Genomic DNA, 13,606 nt, shown 5'->3' on the forward strand with positions numbered 1-13,606 from the left:
AGCTGGGGGTGAGGGAGGGGTCGGCAAGATTTATGTGGCCAAGCGACTTACGGATTACGGGCCTGGTTCGCGGTGGGCCGAAATCGTTCAAGGCGATAACCACAGGGACAGGCACACAATTCTCGGTCGGAAACACCAAAAGTGATACAGATAATTAAATCCGCGCCAAACACCGAGCAACTGATTCTGGCAACTGGCTCTGGGAACGGGGGGCAACACTCTGGGCACGAGCCTGTTCCGACCGTGCCCCGCAGAAGACATCGCGGCAGCCGTATCTGCTGCTGGCCCACTAGAGCACGTGAGAACGTGGCACTTTCGGGCAAACGGATCGATCTGTGGCGAGGTTTGCTTTCCCCTTTCCACGTTTCTGTGAAGTCTATAAAAGAAGCGCCGTTCGGCCAGCCTCCGGGACAGGTTGACGACGATGCGGACTCTTCTGACAGTCACACTGACCGCACTGTATGTGCTCGAGGGCGCGCTGGCTTTGGATATCATTTGCCAGGTTCAACTCCACCAGCCGATCGGTGTCCGGATGGCTGAGCAGCTTTGCCATTGCACCACATTCATCGTCGGCAGCGCTTTGTTCGATATCGGTAAATCGACAGTCCTCGGCAATGAAGGTAAGTAGCGTAACGAGGTGGCGTTACAAAATAACAGCGATCCTTTTGCTACGTTCAGAACTGTCCCGAATCAGCGCCATGAAAAGGTGTAACCCACGAGCGGATATTCTGTTGACGATCGCGTTGCCCTTCGAGGTGAGCGTTACGACACTGTCGCACCGGAACCTGTCCGATCGAATCAGCATCGCACTGCGTGATAACGGCCTCGATGGGGTGGATCTTGACTACGACGTGGCGTTACTCGATCAGTCCGGACAGCAACGGTACGGTCAGTTTCTCCGGAAGTTAAGGTCCGTACTGGGGGTGAAGTACGTCATCAGCACCACGATTGGCTGTCACTCGCTGGGCCCGGGGAATGTCCTGCTGAGCACAATCAACGATCAACTGGATGTGGTGAGTGTGATAGGGGTGGATAAACCAAGTGACCAAGTGGCCTCAACTGAGCCGAGTAGCGAGTTTAGTTTGCGAGACTACTCAGTGGAACCGATCCACTGGCTGGTGCGTCAAGGGCTAAGCATTGAGAAGATCGTACTCAGTGTGCTCACGGTTGGCATCGTGTTTGATCCGCGTAACTATCGGACCACCCGATCGTTGCAACGGAGCCGGGTTGGAGTGTTGTCGTACGGTCAGGTCTGCGAGCTGCTCACCGACCGGGCGGCCAAGTGCGGTGGCCAAGCGTTCGTTCCCAGCAGCAAGCTGCGTCCCACGTGCTCACTGTTCGGTGGCAACGGAGCGATCGTGTACGACAACGAGGGCACGGTCCGCAAACGGACTGCCCAAGCTCGCGATGTGCACGCGAAAGGTGTCCTGTTGCTGCTGAACTATGACGATGCGGAGAACGTGTGCGACAAGGGTTCGTTTCCGCTGTTCCGAGCACTCCGCCAAACGGTAGCCGATGGACGGGTGGTCCACCACCTGGACAGCCGTTTCGGTGACACACAGGATCGGACTGTGTACTACACGTATCACGATGGCCGGTAAGACCTTTCGAAGGGTGGCTTTTCACGGAACCGAAGCACTAATCCGATCCGATACTAGGTTTCTCCAGAATCGCTGCGCTCCGGGCGAAGAGTTCAACGGACAGTTGGCGATTTGCGTGAGACCCACAGCATCAATCGGATCGCTGGCTTCGGAAGTACCGAAGAACCCGTCGTCAAGTGATAAACCACAGCCAGCCAACCTTCCGGCCGTCGCCAAGGAAACACTCCGCACTGCTTTTGGAGCAGAACCATCTCCTCCGATCGAGGCGGGCATTGGCGAGGGTTTAGTGTCAACCCTGCGCAGTGCTCTCACATTCCTGGATGCGATAGTTGAGCGTGCGGTGTCATTGGTGCGGCGGCTAGAATATCTAGAAGAACTGTATATCAACCGAGTGACCAACACTGGAACGGCAAGTTGCGAAACGAACCAAGAAGCACCAGACGGCAGCACTGTGAATCCGTTACAAAGTATCGTCTTCGAAGCGGACACTCCCCGAGAATCATCGGCCGGGCACGAAACAGTCGACCGTACGGAAATGGAAAGCTCATTAGTGCCAGAGCTGTTACGGTTCCTATGGTAGGCTTATTACATGTGTACGTCGTTTAAAATAAAGTTTTGAGTAAAAGCCGCAGCTTGCGTCGATGGGGCTGTTGTAATGGTGATGTTGCCTGTACATTGTTGCATTGTCACCGACCGCAGTAGCCTACGCTCGTTGAAACAACTCTGCCTATACTTCAAAAGTGTAGTGTCGGCCGCTGGTCGCTATTTATCGCATCGAAATTCTCCGAAACCTCCCCAAGGCTGGCGGTCGTCAATATCGGCATCGGTCCCCAAAACAACAACCGGCCCCCGTTCTGGGTGGGCGGTCACATCCCCACACAATGTTCGATTGTTTTTGTGAGTACCCTCCGACCACCGTATCGCAGCACCCGGAGTGGAACGTGCCGACGGGAGGCTTTCCGAATCAAGGGTTACCGCCGGAGCGCTGGCTGGAAGCGTGGACGTGGTCGGTGGCTGGGTTGTTGTTTGCGGAATGGCCACCGAATAGCTGGTGGAGCACGGCTCGCTGTTCCCTGCGCTGGTACACGGTTCTGATCAACGTCACGGAATCGGTAAGGTCACCGGAAGTCGCGTAAACTCATTATTCTATTTGAGGGCTGGGTTTTAACTAGATCTGGTGGGTGATCCGTTTCCCTTTTTTGAAGGTGCTGCTTCTGCATGGGCTACTGTCGACAGCCGGCTGGGAGTACCGGACGAGATGGCGCCGGTTGCCACACATTCCCGAGGACTTGCGCATCAATTTGGCGTTGTCGGTATCGCTGCTGAGTATTTACGCGAACATGGCCAGTGCGGTCGGTGTGCTGACGGTGTGGCAGAACTAAAAGGATGCGTTCGCAGCAGCCCACGGTGACTTATAACGTTCTCTTTCGTATCCCATCCACCGCAACAGGATCAACGGTGGCTGGTGGGCCCGTACATTGTGCTACACTCGGTGACGGCGCTACTAGAGCTGGGCTATCTGTTGACGAAGTCGGTCCCGTCCCAAACCCCAAACCGAACCTGGAACCGGTCGTCCACGCTGTGGATGCTACTGTTTGTCGCCTTCAATTTATCGATAACGATCGCCGTTGGCTTGTTGAGCCCCGTGGCCCCAACCACATACCACACGGCGGATACCACACGGTTGTAAGCGATGAGTAAAGCGCAACGCCTCGAGTGGTCCAGTTATCCGGCCGAAAATTTCACATAATCGAACCGAGTGACCGACCGAGTACATCCCACCGTTTACCAGGAGCGTCAACGACCACGGTAAGTCGAGCCCGGCTTCGCGAGGATTATGGATTCCACCGTGAGCATTCGTGGGACGATACACTCGAGCTCGCGAGCGGCTGGAGTAAAGCCTGTTTGCCCCTGAACGCAGTGTACCAAATTGCAGTCGACAAAATATTGTTCGTCCAGGGTTTATTGCCGGCTCTCGGCTCTGAATCGTTCGTTAGCATAACATTGGCCGTTTGGTCCGCGGTAGCTCTTCGTTGACTTTCAGTGTATCTCTCACTCTTTACGAATTCCAATTTATCGTAAAAGCCTGCAATTAATTGGCTTTGGGTTTTTTTTGTTGCATTCCTACCCGATAAATGGTCATGGAACCCTTAAAGCCCACTAAATGGTAAACAGCGAAGTGACTGCTTCCATACGAGAGCCGATTCCCATTTGAAGCACGGCAACCCGACGAGGGCACGTAGCGGCGAGATAGTATCGAGTTTTTACGTTCGAGCTTTAAAGCAGTGACGACCAACCCGACCGTTGCTCCACGTTCCGGAAGTAGATAATGAGCCGTGTCCCATTTTTTGTCCACCAAAAGCTTCACCACTGGGGCTCCAATCACTCCAAGCACCGTCCGCCGGGACCGGACCGGAGGTCGGTAAGAAGATATCGTGTCGTGACACGTGCCTGCGGCCACATCGAAGTGTGGTCACGCTTCCCCTGGGCATTGGTTCGGGGCTCGTGCCGTTTTCGGACACGTTTCGGTGATATGGGTGATGGGCACCCGAAGACGCGGACCAAAAGTCGGTAGCAAAAAGGCTCACCGCACACGGTGCTTCAATCGAAAGCATTAGCAGCTGAGGGCATGGTTCTTCATCAGTCTGGGCAGGGGCCAAACGGGAGGGCAACCTCGTGAAGGGTGTTCAACAACTTCCAGCAAGAAACACCAACACCCGCTGCGGGTCAGAGAGTGACCCGGAAATTGGGCGGGAAAGATTTCAGATGTTGTTCCTGCTGTGCCGTAGGCTCCGGTAACAAACTTTGTCGATGAAAACGGCCCCCGGCCCTGCTTTACCGTGGGCGAGCTCTAATTTTCTAATGTCGTCAATGGCGTGGGAATGGAAATTCAATATTTTTTGGCGTAAAAGTTTCCAGGACAGGGCCAGCACACAGCAAACTACAACCGGTCGGCTCAAGGCACTCGAGTCACGATGTGTTCTCACGGGCCTTGTGGTTTGGGTTAAAACATTCAACATTCAGCAGCGCTGAACCCCCGGCCTCAGGTGGACCTGCTGTTGACCTTAACCATGAATGGCGTCGTCGGGGTTCCTTACCGTACGTCATCGGCAAAAAGAAACGGAAAGTGCTCCGGCTCCGAGAGAGTTTGTGACGCAGGATGCCGAAGTTTGCTCCAGTTCTGTCCAGGCCAACACCTGGCTTCGGGCTTGAGTAGGAACAGCCGTCCTGCTAATGGGGTTTTCTGTCTTCTCGATGGTGCTTCTTTTCAGTATCCACCGTCTGGGCCGGGATCTTCACCTTGATGAGTTTCAATCTAAAGTGGAGTGCCAGGCACAAGGCGCCCTGTTTCTTGAAACAATGCCCGTAATGGGGCTCTGTGGCAGCATTGTAACTCCGGAGGCTGGTATGAGTGTTTTCTTTATTTCTCCCCCACCGGAATCTTAATGTATAATGGCGCACCATTTAATGTTGGTCGGAGTTTTCTTCCACGTTTATCGCCGAAGAAAACCAAGTCTGCTGTGCTCTCTGGGACAACGCTCTGGGAAACCGGTGCCGTACGTGCCGTTGTCCGTTCTGCGTGAGAACTTTGCTGTGGTTTGCCCTCGTGCACTCCTCGTGTCTTTGGGCCGGCGCTGTGGCCGTAAAACGTACCTCATCCATCATGGAACATGAATGGAAATGAACACGAAAGCACGGCGTTCGTTCGACGATGGAAACTACGGTCCTCCATTCGCCGGACCCGTAATGTTCTCCCCAGATGTCGGAACCCGTGCGGGAAAAGGGAGTCATCACTCAGATTGGCCCCGTCCCGTCCACAGACCAAGTGCCTCGGTGCCTCGGCGAAAGGGCAGTCAGCATTCGTCTGCATTCATTTGTTATCGGTGAAAAATGAAATGCAGATGGCCCGGAATGCAGCTTGGGTCCTGCGGCCACAGGCTCGAGGCGGGGCCTCGCAAACGGCTTCGGGTCGGTCGGTCGGTGGAAATTTATTGGTCTGTCAACAAGCTGACGCAGGCTCTGACGTGTGGCCCAGGAGGCCTGGCGTCGATGCGGCGGAACATCTAGTTCAGCCTGGAGCAGCCAGTGCCATGTGGTGTACAAGGGTATTAAATTTTATTTTGATGTTGACTCTTGGTTTGCCGGGCAACTGCTGGGTTGGGGATGGGATGTCTGGATCCTGGCGCCCACCGGTACCTGTCACGAATTCCTCGAACCGTCGAGTGAAGGTATCCGTATCCGGAATGGCGCTCGGTAGCTCGTTCGGTGTACGTTTCGCGGCCATGATGAATTTATAACAATATTTTTCGTTCAGTTCCCAAAGTTCACAACTTTCTCTAACCCGTGTGCGTGCCACTCCAGAAAGTGTGCCACTCGATCCCGATCTCAGTTTTTTGGGAGTTTTCCACTTGTCGAAAGTTGTCCTGTCCAACACCTTAATACATCCTCGGACAGCTGGCCGGTAGCTACCCGACAGCCAGTCGTTTCGAAGTCAAAGCACTGTCTGGGCAATCCTGGTTAGAAAACGGAAGCAAATCAAAGCCACGGGATAGAACACGACCCCTCAGGAGACGGTCTCGGAACGAGAGAGAAGTCGAGAGTGGAGCTGCGGAAACCAGTGCACCATTGTAATTTGTTACTGACCAACACTGAGCCCGTTGTGGTTCTTGTGGTCGGCCTGGCCGGACGGACCGGACTCCGATGGTGCTTTGGTGTTGTTCGCTTTATCGGTTGCAACACGCAAAGTGCCTCCAGGATGCATGCCAAGCAGCATCATCATTGCGTCGTGAGGTTGAAGTATTACAAATTCCCGGCAGCGACTGGAATGACGACGGCCAGCAGCAGTGTCCCGAGAGGCGAATATTATTCGGCAAGGCGAGCACAGATGCCGACACGAGCTTTGTTTAATTACGATCTCCTTATCGGCTTAAGGGGAAACACCAGGCACAGGACTAATGAAACTTTGGGTGTTCGTGAAAAGCCACCCGGGTGCCACCCGAAAATCCTACCCCGAATAAGTTTGTCCTGTCCGGGACAACCACACTCCGGGTGGCCCAGAGATCAGAGTGCATTCGAGTGCTGAACCGATCGATTTGGCAATCCTTTCTTTACGGGCGATGGGTGATTTGGCTTTGATGGTGCATCGATTGAGTGGACTTGGACACCATTAAATTGGAAACTTCGGTTTAAATGATTGACGTACCATACAAAATGCTTCTCTTTTGATGTAACCTTTGGCTTTCGCTTGTTTGATTCTGCTTTATTTTGCCTCGTCCTCGTTCGCCTTCGTGATTTAACAACTTTTGCACGTTTAAACATACGCTACACGATAGCTCAATATATGTATATCTATGTATGTATAATAGTTTGTATCTTTTAGCGTTTTTTTGCCGTCCATCACCTATGTACAAGCTGCCCGTGGTATTGCCACTTTGCCGGGGACCGATAGTTACAATAGTTTTATTTGTTAGTTTCTTTCCCCACTTTCGATCCTATAGGTCTATCTCTCTATCTCTGTCGCCCCATTTGCGTAACACCTTCTGCTTCCCACTCTGTCTCTTTGGTTTTTGCTAAATTTTGCTAATCTCGGGTACCAGCGTCTCCTGTGCCCGACGGTTCCGACGCGTTCGAGTTCTGCAGCCTTAGAAAAATATATAAATCTGCGCGTAAACCTCGATACAAAATATAATCAGAAACAACAACACGGCACTGTCCGCCTGCCGCAGAAACTCGACCGTGGCGTACCGCAGGAGCTTGTGATATTGTCAAACGGACGCCACCGAATTGCTGTCGTACGCCACCAGGAGCGAGTCGTCCTCATCGCTTCCGCTGCCCGCCGCACTGCGCCCCCCGTCATCGCCGTCGTCGTCGTCATCCTCGTCCGCCGTCCAGCGAGGATGGGCGGCACTGCCGAGCATATTGTCATCCGTGTCGTCGCCTCTGCCTCGGCCATCGCACCGCGGGTCCGCGTCGTCCGGGTCCGGGCCCGGAATACGCACGATCAGGTGCGTCTCGTCGCGGAACGACGCGAGCGTCTTCTCCGTCTCGTTCGAGTTGTGTCATAGTTCGATCAGCTCCGGTCCTTTCCAGGTGACACCGGCCCGCAGCAGGTTGTAGAACCGGGTGACGGCCCACATGGCCAGTATCTGCGAATGAGGGACCGAATCTAGTCAGTTACCACAACACACTTTCGGGATCCACGGGTGCTTACGTTGATGACGGCACGGGCCACGAAGAATGCCACTTCCGCTTTGCAGAGCGAATCGAACTGGCGGTTGACGTGGTCCCGCAGCACATTCGAGTACACCATGGCAACCGCTTCCAGCGCCATGAAGGTGATGAACCCGATGATCCACGGTACCACCAGGCCGATGTTTTCCTGCGGGCATAGGATCCGTTAGCCTGTGGGGGGGGATAAACGGGTTTGGTCGGGACTTACCCGGTAGATGCCGAAAATGAGCACCACGCTGAGCAGAATCATCGAGCACTGCGTGCCGATGATGGCAAAGTACGCTATCTGGACCCCTGCGGGAGAGAGAGAGAGAAACCACCGAAACCACCGTCAGGTTCGGTTCGGTAGACGACACTACACAGGACACACTCACCGTAGTAGACGTCCTCCAGGTCGCCGTACTTTTTCACGTTCACGCTGATGCGCCACGAGTACAGCAGCACCACCAGGATGGAAATGTTCTGCGGACGAAACGGAATGGAAAGAGGGGATTATTGGGAAAAGTGGCACCCGGGGGCCGGAGCCGTGCAATCTTGGGATCGCCGTCGTCATTCCTTCCGATGATCCGTGTGGTGGTGGTGGAGGTTTAATTCACACTCAATCATCTCCCTACGGGGGACGGCCGCGCTGGGCAGCATACGAAATGTGTCCCAAATCGGGTTTTTCCGCTGAGAATCCGATACCGAGCTTATCCTTATGTCGTAACACGATCCGCTTGGTCGGTGATCTCGGTGATTCGTTCTGCGACGATGGGGACAACTTCAGGTCGCTCGGCGTGAAAAGCTCTCGAGAAATTTGTAAACTAAACGCTTTCCCTAAAGTGGATACTTCAGCTACGAGTGCTTTAAACCCGGAGTCGGAGTGTCCACTTCTCACCAACTATGTATCCTTGATTAAGCCGTGACGCCCATTAGCTCAACGGTGTCATTAGTAAATGAATAAAACTACCTAAGGTAGGACCCACTTGAAATTATGATTTGTTTGGAGCCAATCGAAGCCAATGGCTGAAGCAGCGATATCTCCAGAGCCATGGGGACCCTATTCGGGATGGTTTTCAAAATGAAGTTTGTGGCAACATTATCGGGATCGTTCAGTTGGAAAATGGTACGTCGTCCGTTTCAGGAACGGGAAGATTATGCGCCCGGGTGGATTCCCGGAACCGACCGAAGTCGAAGTCGAAGCCGTTCTTGCTTAATTAGCCGTGTGGCAGCACCCGGCTACCGACTTACCAGTGTGTAGATGGCGCTGGTGAGGGCCAAATGCTTGGCGTGCAGCATCCGGCAGCACCCGTTTGCCCCCCGCAGCGGTCCGTACGGGTACAGGATGGCGGATTTCATGGCGCTGGTCGACGGAGCTTGTTCTTCGTTCGGCTGACTTTTAGTGGAGTGTAGTTCGCCCGCAAAAACACGCCCGAGCACACTAATGAGCAAAACGATCTGGAACGCAATAAAAAGCTCTGCCCAAGCTCTGGGCTGGTTCTGGTTGGCCACGAAAAATCTGGAAGCACTGCAAGCCGGCCACACGCTTTCGCCCACTTATGGCCGATGGCGCTCGGTGGCCAAAGTGGACCGAACCGGGACGGCCGAAGCTGCCATTACGAGTACGGCGGCCTGCTGTTGCTGCTTCATAGTAGCGGCATTAGGGCGTTAGAGGGTGGTGGCAGCGAAATGTCCTTGTCTTCGTTTCAAACACACACGCGGTCACTCGCGGGAGGATGCTTCAGCATTTCAACTTAATTACGATGCTCATTTCTGCTCGAATGCACTCCACCTTTTACGGGTTTATGTTGCTGTTTTTCCGTTCCGCTGGGGTCACTATTTGGCTTGGGTTGGTGATGAGTTACACAACGCTCGCTTGTTGTGTAATCTCTTTTAATTTTCCCTGGTTTACTCCGTATGTTTCAAGTTTTTCACTCACTATCACTTCTTTTTAACACCCCCAACAGGCGGGCCAGGATCAGGGTTCAAACTGCGAACGAAAGTTTAAGAACGTGGGTTGGACAGGGTTTTGTCAGGAGCGGGTAAATTAACTAACTGCGCCAACACTGCGAGCTTCGCTTTGCATCAGCTCGAAACAAACGAAAGTTTCACAGCCGTTGGACGGTACTTTGGCTCCAACGGGGACACTGTTCTTTCTATGGGTATGTTTCATTTATCACCGGAGGCGCGGGACCCATTTTTTCCGCATTTCCGCGCTTTCCGGTGAGTTAGTCGCTGCAGATGACGTTTCACTTCATTTTAGTCCCGACCCGACAGGCAGCAGCAGCAGCAGTGTGGGTTGACACTTTACAGTTCACAGCACACATCCGGTTCACAGCCAGGACGGTTCAGGCTGCGGGCGAACCGGTTCGACCGAGCCCGTTCTGCCAGCGACAAGCCAGTGTTGATGTTGTGGGTTTCGCCGTGTTCAAAAGGACCACCGACGACGAGGGCGGCTTGGAAATGAGAACGGAAAATCGTGGAAAATCGTGTTACCGATGATGATGACGACGGAAAACACATTCTGTGGCAGGGCCCGGAGCCGCAGCGCACTGCCAGGCGGAAACAAGGCGGCGGTATGAAAATAGATTCTAATTCCGGAGGGCCGAAGCCAGGGAGTTTGAGGGAGAAACAAAATTATAATAATTGATTGAATTTGTCGTCGACGGAAGTGTAAAGGAGTGTGTGCAGCGAAAAAAAGCCTTCCGATCGAACTCTTTTTTGGGCTGTGACCCGGATCGGTGCCGGTGGCCATTTAACCAAAGAACAGGAACAGGTTTCGGCGGTTGAGAAATGAATTCGGAAACTTACACCGAACCGCTGATTGATGGTCGGATCGAAAATGGGAAGCTGAGTGACGTACGATGGGAAAAGTTTGCCCTGGGGCCAGGCAGTGTAGACTACACACTCCCGGCGTGTAGCTTCTCATCGTGAGTTAATAAGGTTGATTGAGGCAAAAGTTTTCCGAGGTCACCGTGAGCTGCGTTGACTGACGTCACGGCACGGTAAGCGGCATAAGCGATCGGATCGATCGTGGATGTGACGTGTTTTCGGTTCAATTAGGAAACAGGACGTACTTGATGACGCAGTTGACATCTGCTTAAAGCATTATTTCAGTTCTGATCTACAACAGTTTTCTAAACCGAATGCTAAAGGACACCACACCGGCTCGGCCGGTCGCAGAATCGGTTTTAAAGTGTAGAGTGCGTCCTCCTGAGGACTCGTGAACTGGGTTGAAATATTCCAGATTCGGCACCATAAATCAGGGGCCGCGCACCCGAAAAAGATTGCAAAATAATCTGCCACGTGTATGTGGCCACGCTTCCAGCGAGCACTTTAGGGCCCTCCGCCATCATCATTGTTGTTGCTGTTGTTGGTTGATAAATTCTAATTTAAGCAAATAACTCACAGGCCACACGGGCAGGGCCACGCCGGCCCACGGCCCATCAACCAGGGGGCATCGCAGGAACGGCCGTGTACGTGGCGTGAGAATTCGAACATCCAACCCGGTCCGGGAAAGCGTGCTTGCAGCGTGGTCCTTTGCCCAGCACGCCGTGTGGACGGGGATTGGTGTTAAATTTTAAAACTTTACCACCCACCAAAGTCCACCGGGCGGCCCATGTGAAAATGTGACACGGAGCGCGCGCGCAAGCGAACGACACGTGGCCCAGGACCGTCGGCTTAATCACTTGGTAACCGCGAAATGAATTTTGCCCGCGAGGGATGGTAAACAATTTTCCTTCTCGCGAAAATTTTTCACTCGACCCGCACAAAAAAAAAAATCGAAGGACGGAAAATGCTTCGCGAAGTCAAATTCCATTCCGATAGCGTGCGCCAGTGGTGCCATTTACCAGCGCCGAAAACAAAACACAAAAAAATGGCCGACCCAACAAGGCTCCTGGTGTGGGAGGCTGGGGATATTGTTGTGTATTATGGTTAGCCACCCGAAGCCATTCTTCCCACGGCGGGGCACTCGGCACAAGCCTCAGCCACCGCGGGCATTAACAATGCGTTTGTTTGGCGAATTGGGATTGAAGAGCCGAACTTGAAGAGCCGAACTTTGAATGGCAAACCGTTGGAATGAAGAGGTTGGCAGGCTGGTACGCGACGGGGGAATGTCTAAATAATGCCACACAGGGGCCCATCGGACAGAGCGCCTCGAACGGCTCATAAATACTCGTGTGTCGAGGGCACGCTCCTTTCGTCGCTGACTTCCGGCACCATGTGCTGGATAAGCTAAAACGTGGCACAAATAATGACCTCCCGTTGCGTGCCGCTCGATCGGATACCGGGGACCCTCTTAAAGACCACTTTATACCCCGGGTGCTAGAGTACTGTAAGTTCCGGTGAGTAGATTAAAGCCCCGCACAACTTTCAACCGAACGAAGTTGCATGCTTCAGGCACAGGGACTGTAGCGTGACGGAGGATCCCGGAAATGCACCGGTTAACCGGCTGCTCCCACGTAGTGTCTAGGTGGGTGTTTTATTATTAATTCGATTACTACAACGTTAGCGAGAGGTTAAACCGAACGTGATCTTCTTACCATAGTGAGGTGGTTCCGAACTAACTGAAGTGGCTGGCTGGCGGTTTAGTGGAAGTAATGAATTCGCGGAACGTGTCGTAGATTATCCGCAATCGCTTGTTATCGAAACAGATGCCGATGGTAGCGAACTCGACACCCTCACAAGGATATACCCAACTCCCCATAAGGCCGCACGTTTTATAATTGAATTTTCTGGAGGGGAAGATCAAAAAAAAATCTTTACACACAATTCTTTACAACAAAATCTTTGGGCCCCAGTGGCCCCGGAACGTTGGTCCTTGAACGTTGGCTCCGCAGAAAAATGTGTGCAAGGTAATGGTAATTCAAGCCTCGCCGGCCTCCGGTGATTTCTTTCCGCCTTGGTAGATACTTTTCGCCGGGGGGAGGACTTAAAATTATGCATTTCGCATAATGAATGGTGCCGAGCGAGTTTTTGGCGGGCCCGGCAAAAGTGTCAAGCCCCCAATTCGCTTTCGAGCAAGTTTCGAGCAAGGCAGAGTCGACGACGACTTTTTTGTTTGTAATTAATTGGTTCGCGCTTTGTAGGGGACCAGGATTTTGTGAAAAAGCCGGACAATTGTTTGGAATACTCAATGGAATTTTTCGAGGTTAACGTATCTAGCTTTGAAATGAAGTTTTAGTTTCTCCTCACCAGCAAACAGGGGTCCTTAAATCGTTTCTGGCGTGCTCTCCACCGGAGCTGACACAAACGGTACAAGTAATCCAAAATACTATCCCTACGGTGACGGATATCAGGTTCTCACACTCGAAAGGGCTCTAAAAAAAGAACTACCGTTCCAGGCCGATTCATTGACCAATCGGTTCCCACCGGGAGCTGGCCCAGCTGGATTATCTCAGCCCCATGCCGTCATGGGAAGTGGATCCATCGGTCCATCGGTATATCCCCGTAATATATACGAACGATCCGCCCCTAGTGTCCTAGTGTCCGGAAGTGGGCTTTGAGGGCTCAAGCGGACACCCTTTTTCTATTTTTGGACCACAAAACGAACGCCGTGGACCGTGACGTAAAATTTTCACATGCGATGCGGGATACGAATATTAAAGGAAGCCGTGTGTTGGTTTGGCTTTCCTTCCCCTGTCCGTGCACCACCGGCGACATATGGTGGTGCCGGGTTTAGTTCCCAACTGGTTGAGAAGTAACTTTTGCGGGGAGGAACCGCGAGAAACCTGACAGCTGATCCTGCACCGGGCGAGATTATCTCTATCTCCACCGCGGATGACCGGAAACCG

The 13,606-nt window shown here is 53.0% G+C and overlaps 1 protein-coding gene across 1 annotated transcript; it reads right to left on the reverse strand.

Moving 5' to 3' along the window:
• Positions 1-6,850: 6,850 nt before the first annotated feature.
• LOC131216734 (uncharacterized) lies at positions 6,851-9,170 on the reverse strand. Its single transcript, XM_058211294.1, has 5 exons — positions 9,063-9,170; positions 8,207-8,294; positions 8,041-8,126; positions 7,813-7,980; positions 6,851-7,747 (listed from the first exon to the last, which is right to left on the reverse strand). Exons 1-5 carry the CDS (start codon positions 9,168-9,170, stop codon positions 7,661-7,663), a joined length of 537 nt encoding a protein of 178 aa, XP_058067277.1. The 3' UTR covers positions 6,851-7,660.
• Between the last annotated feature and the right edge of the window lie 4,436 nt (positions 9,171-13,606).

The sequence above is a fragment of the Anopheles bellator genome, chromosome 1, assembly GCF_943735745.2.
Source record: "Anopheles bellator chromosome 1, idAnoBellAS_SP24_06.2, whole genome shotgun sequence".
Taxonomy (NCBI): Eukaryota; Metazoa; Arthropoda; class Insecta; order Diptera; family Culicidae; genus Anopheles; species Anopheles bellator.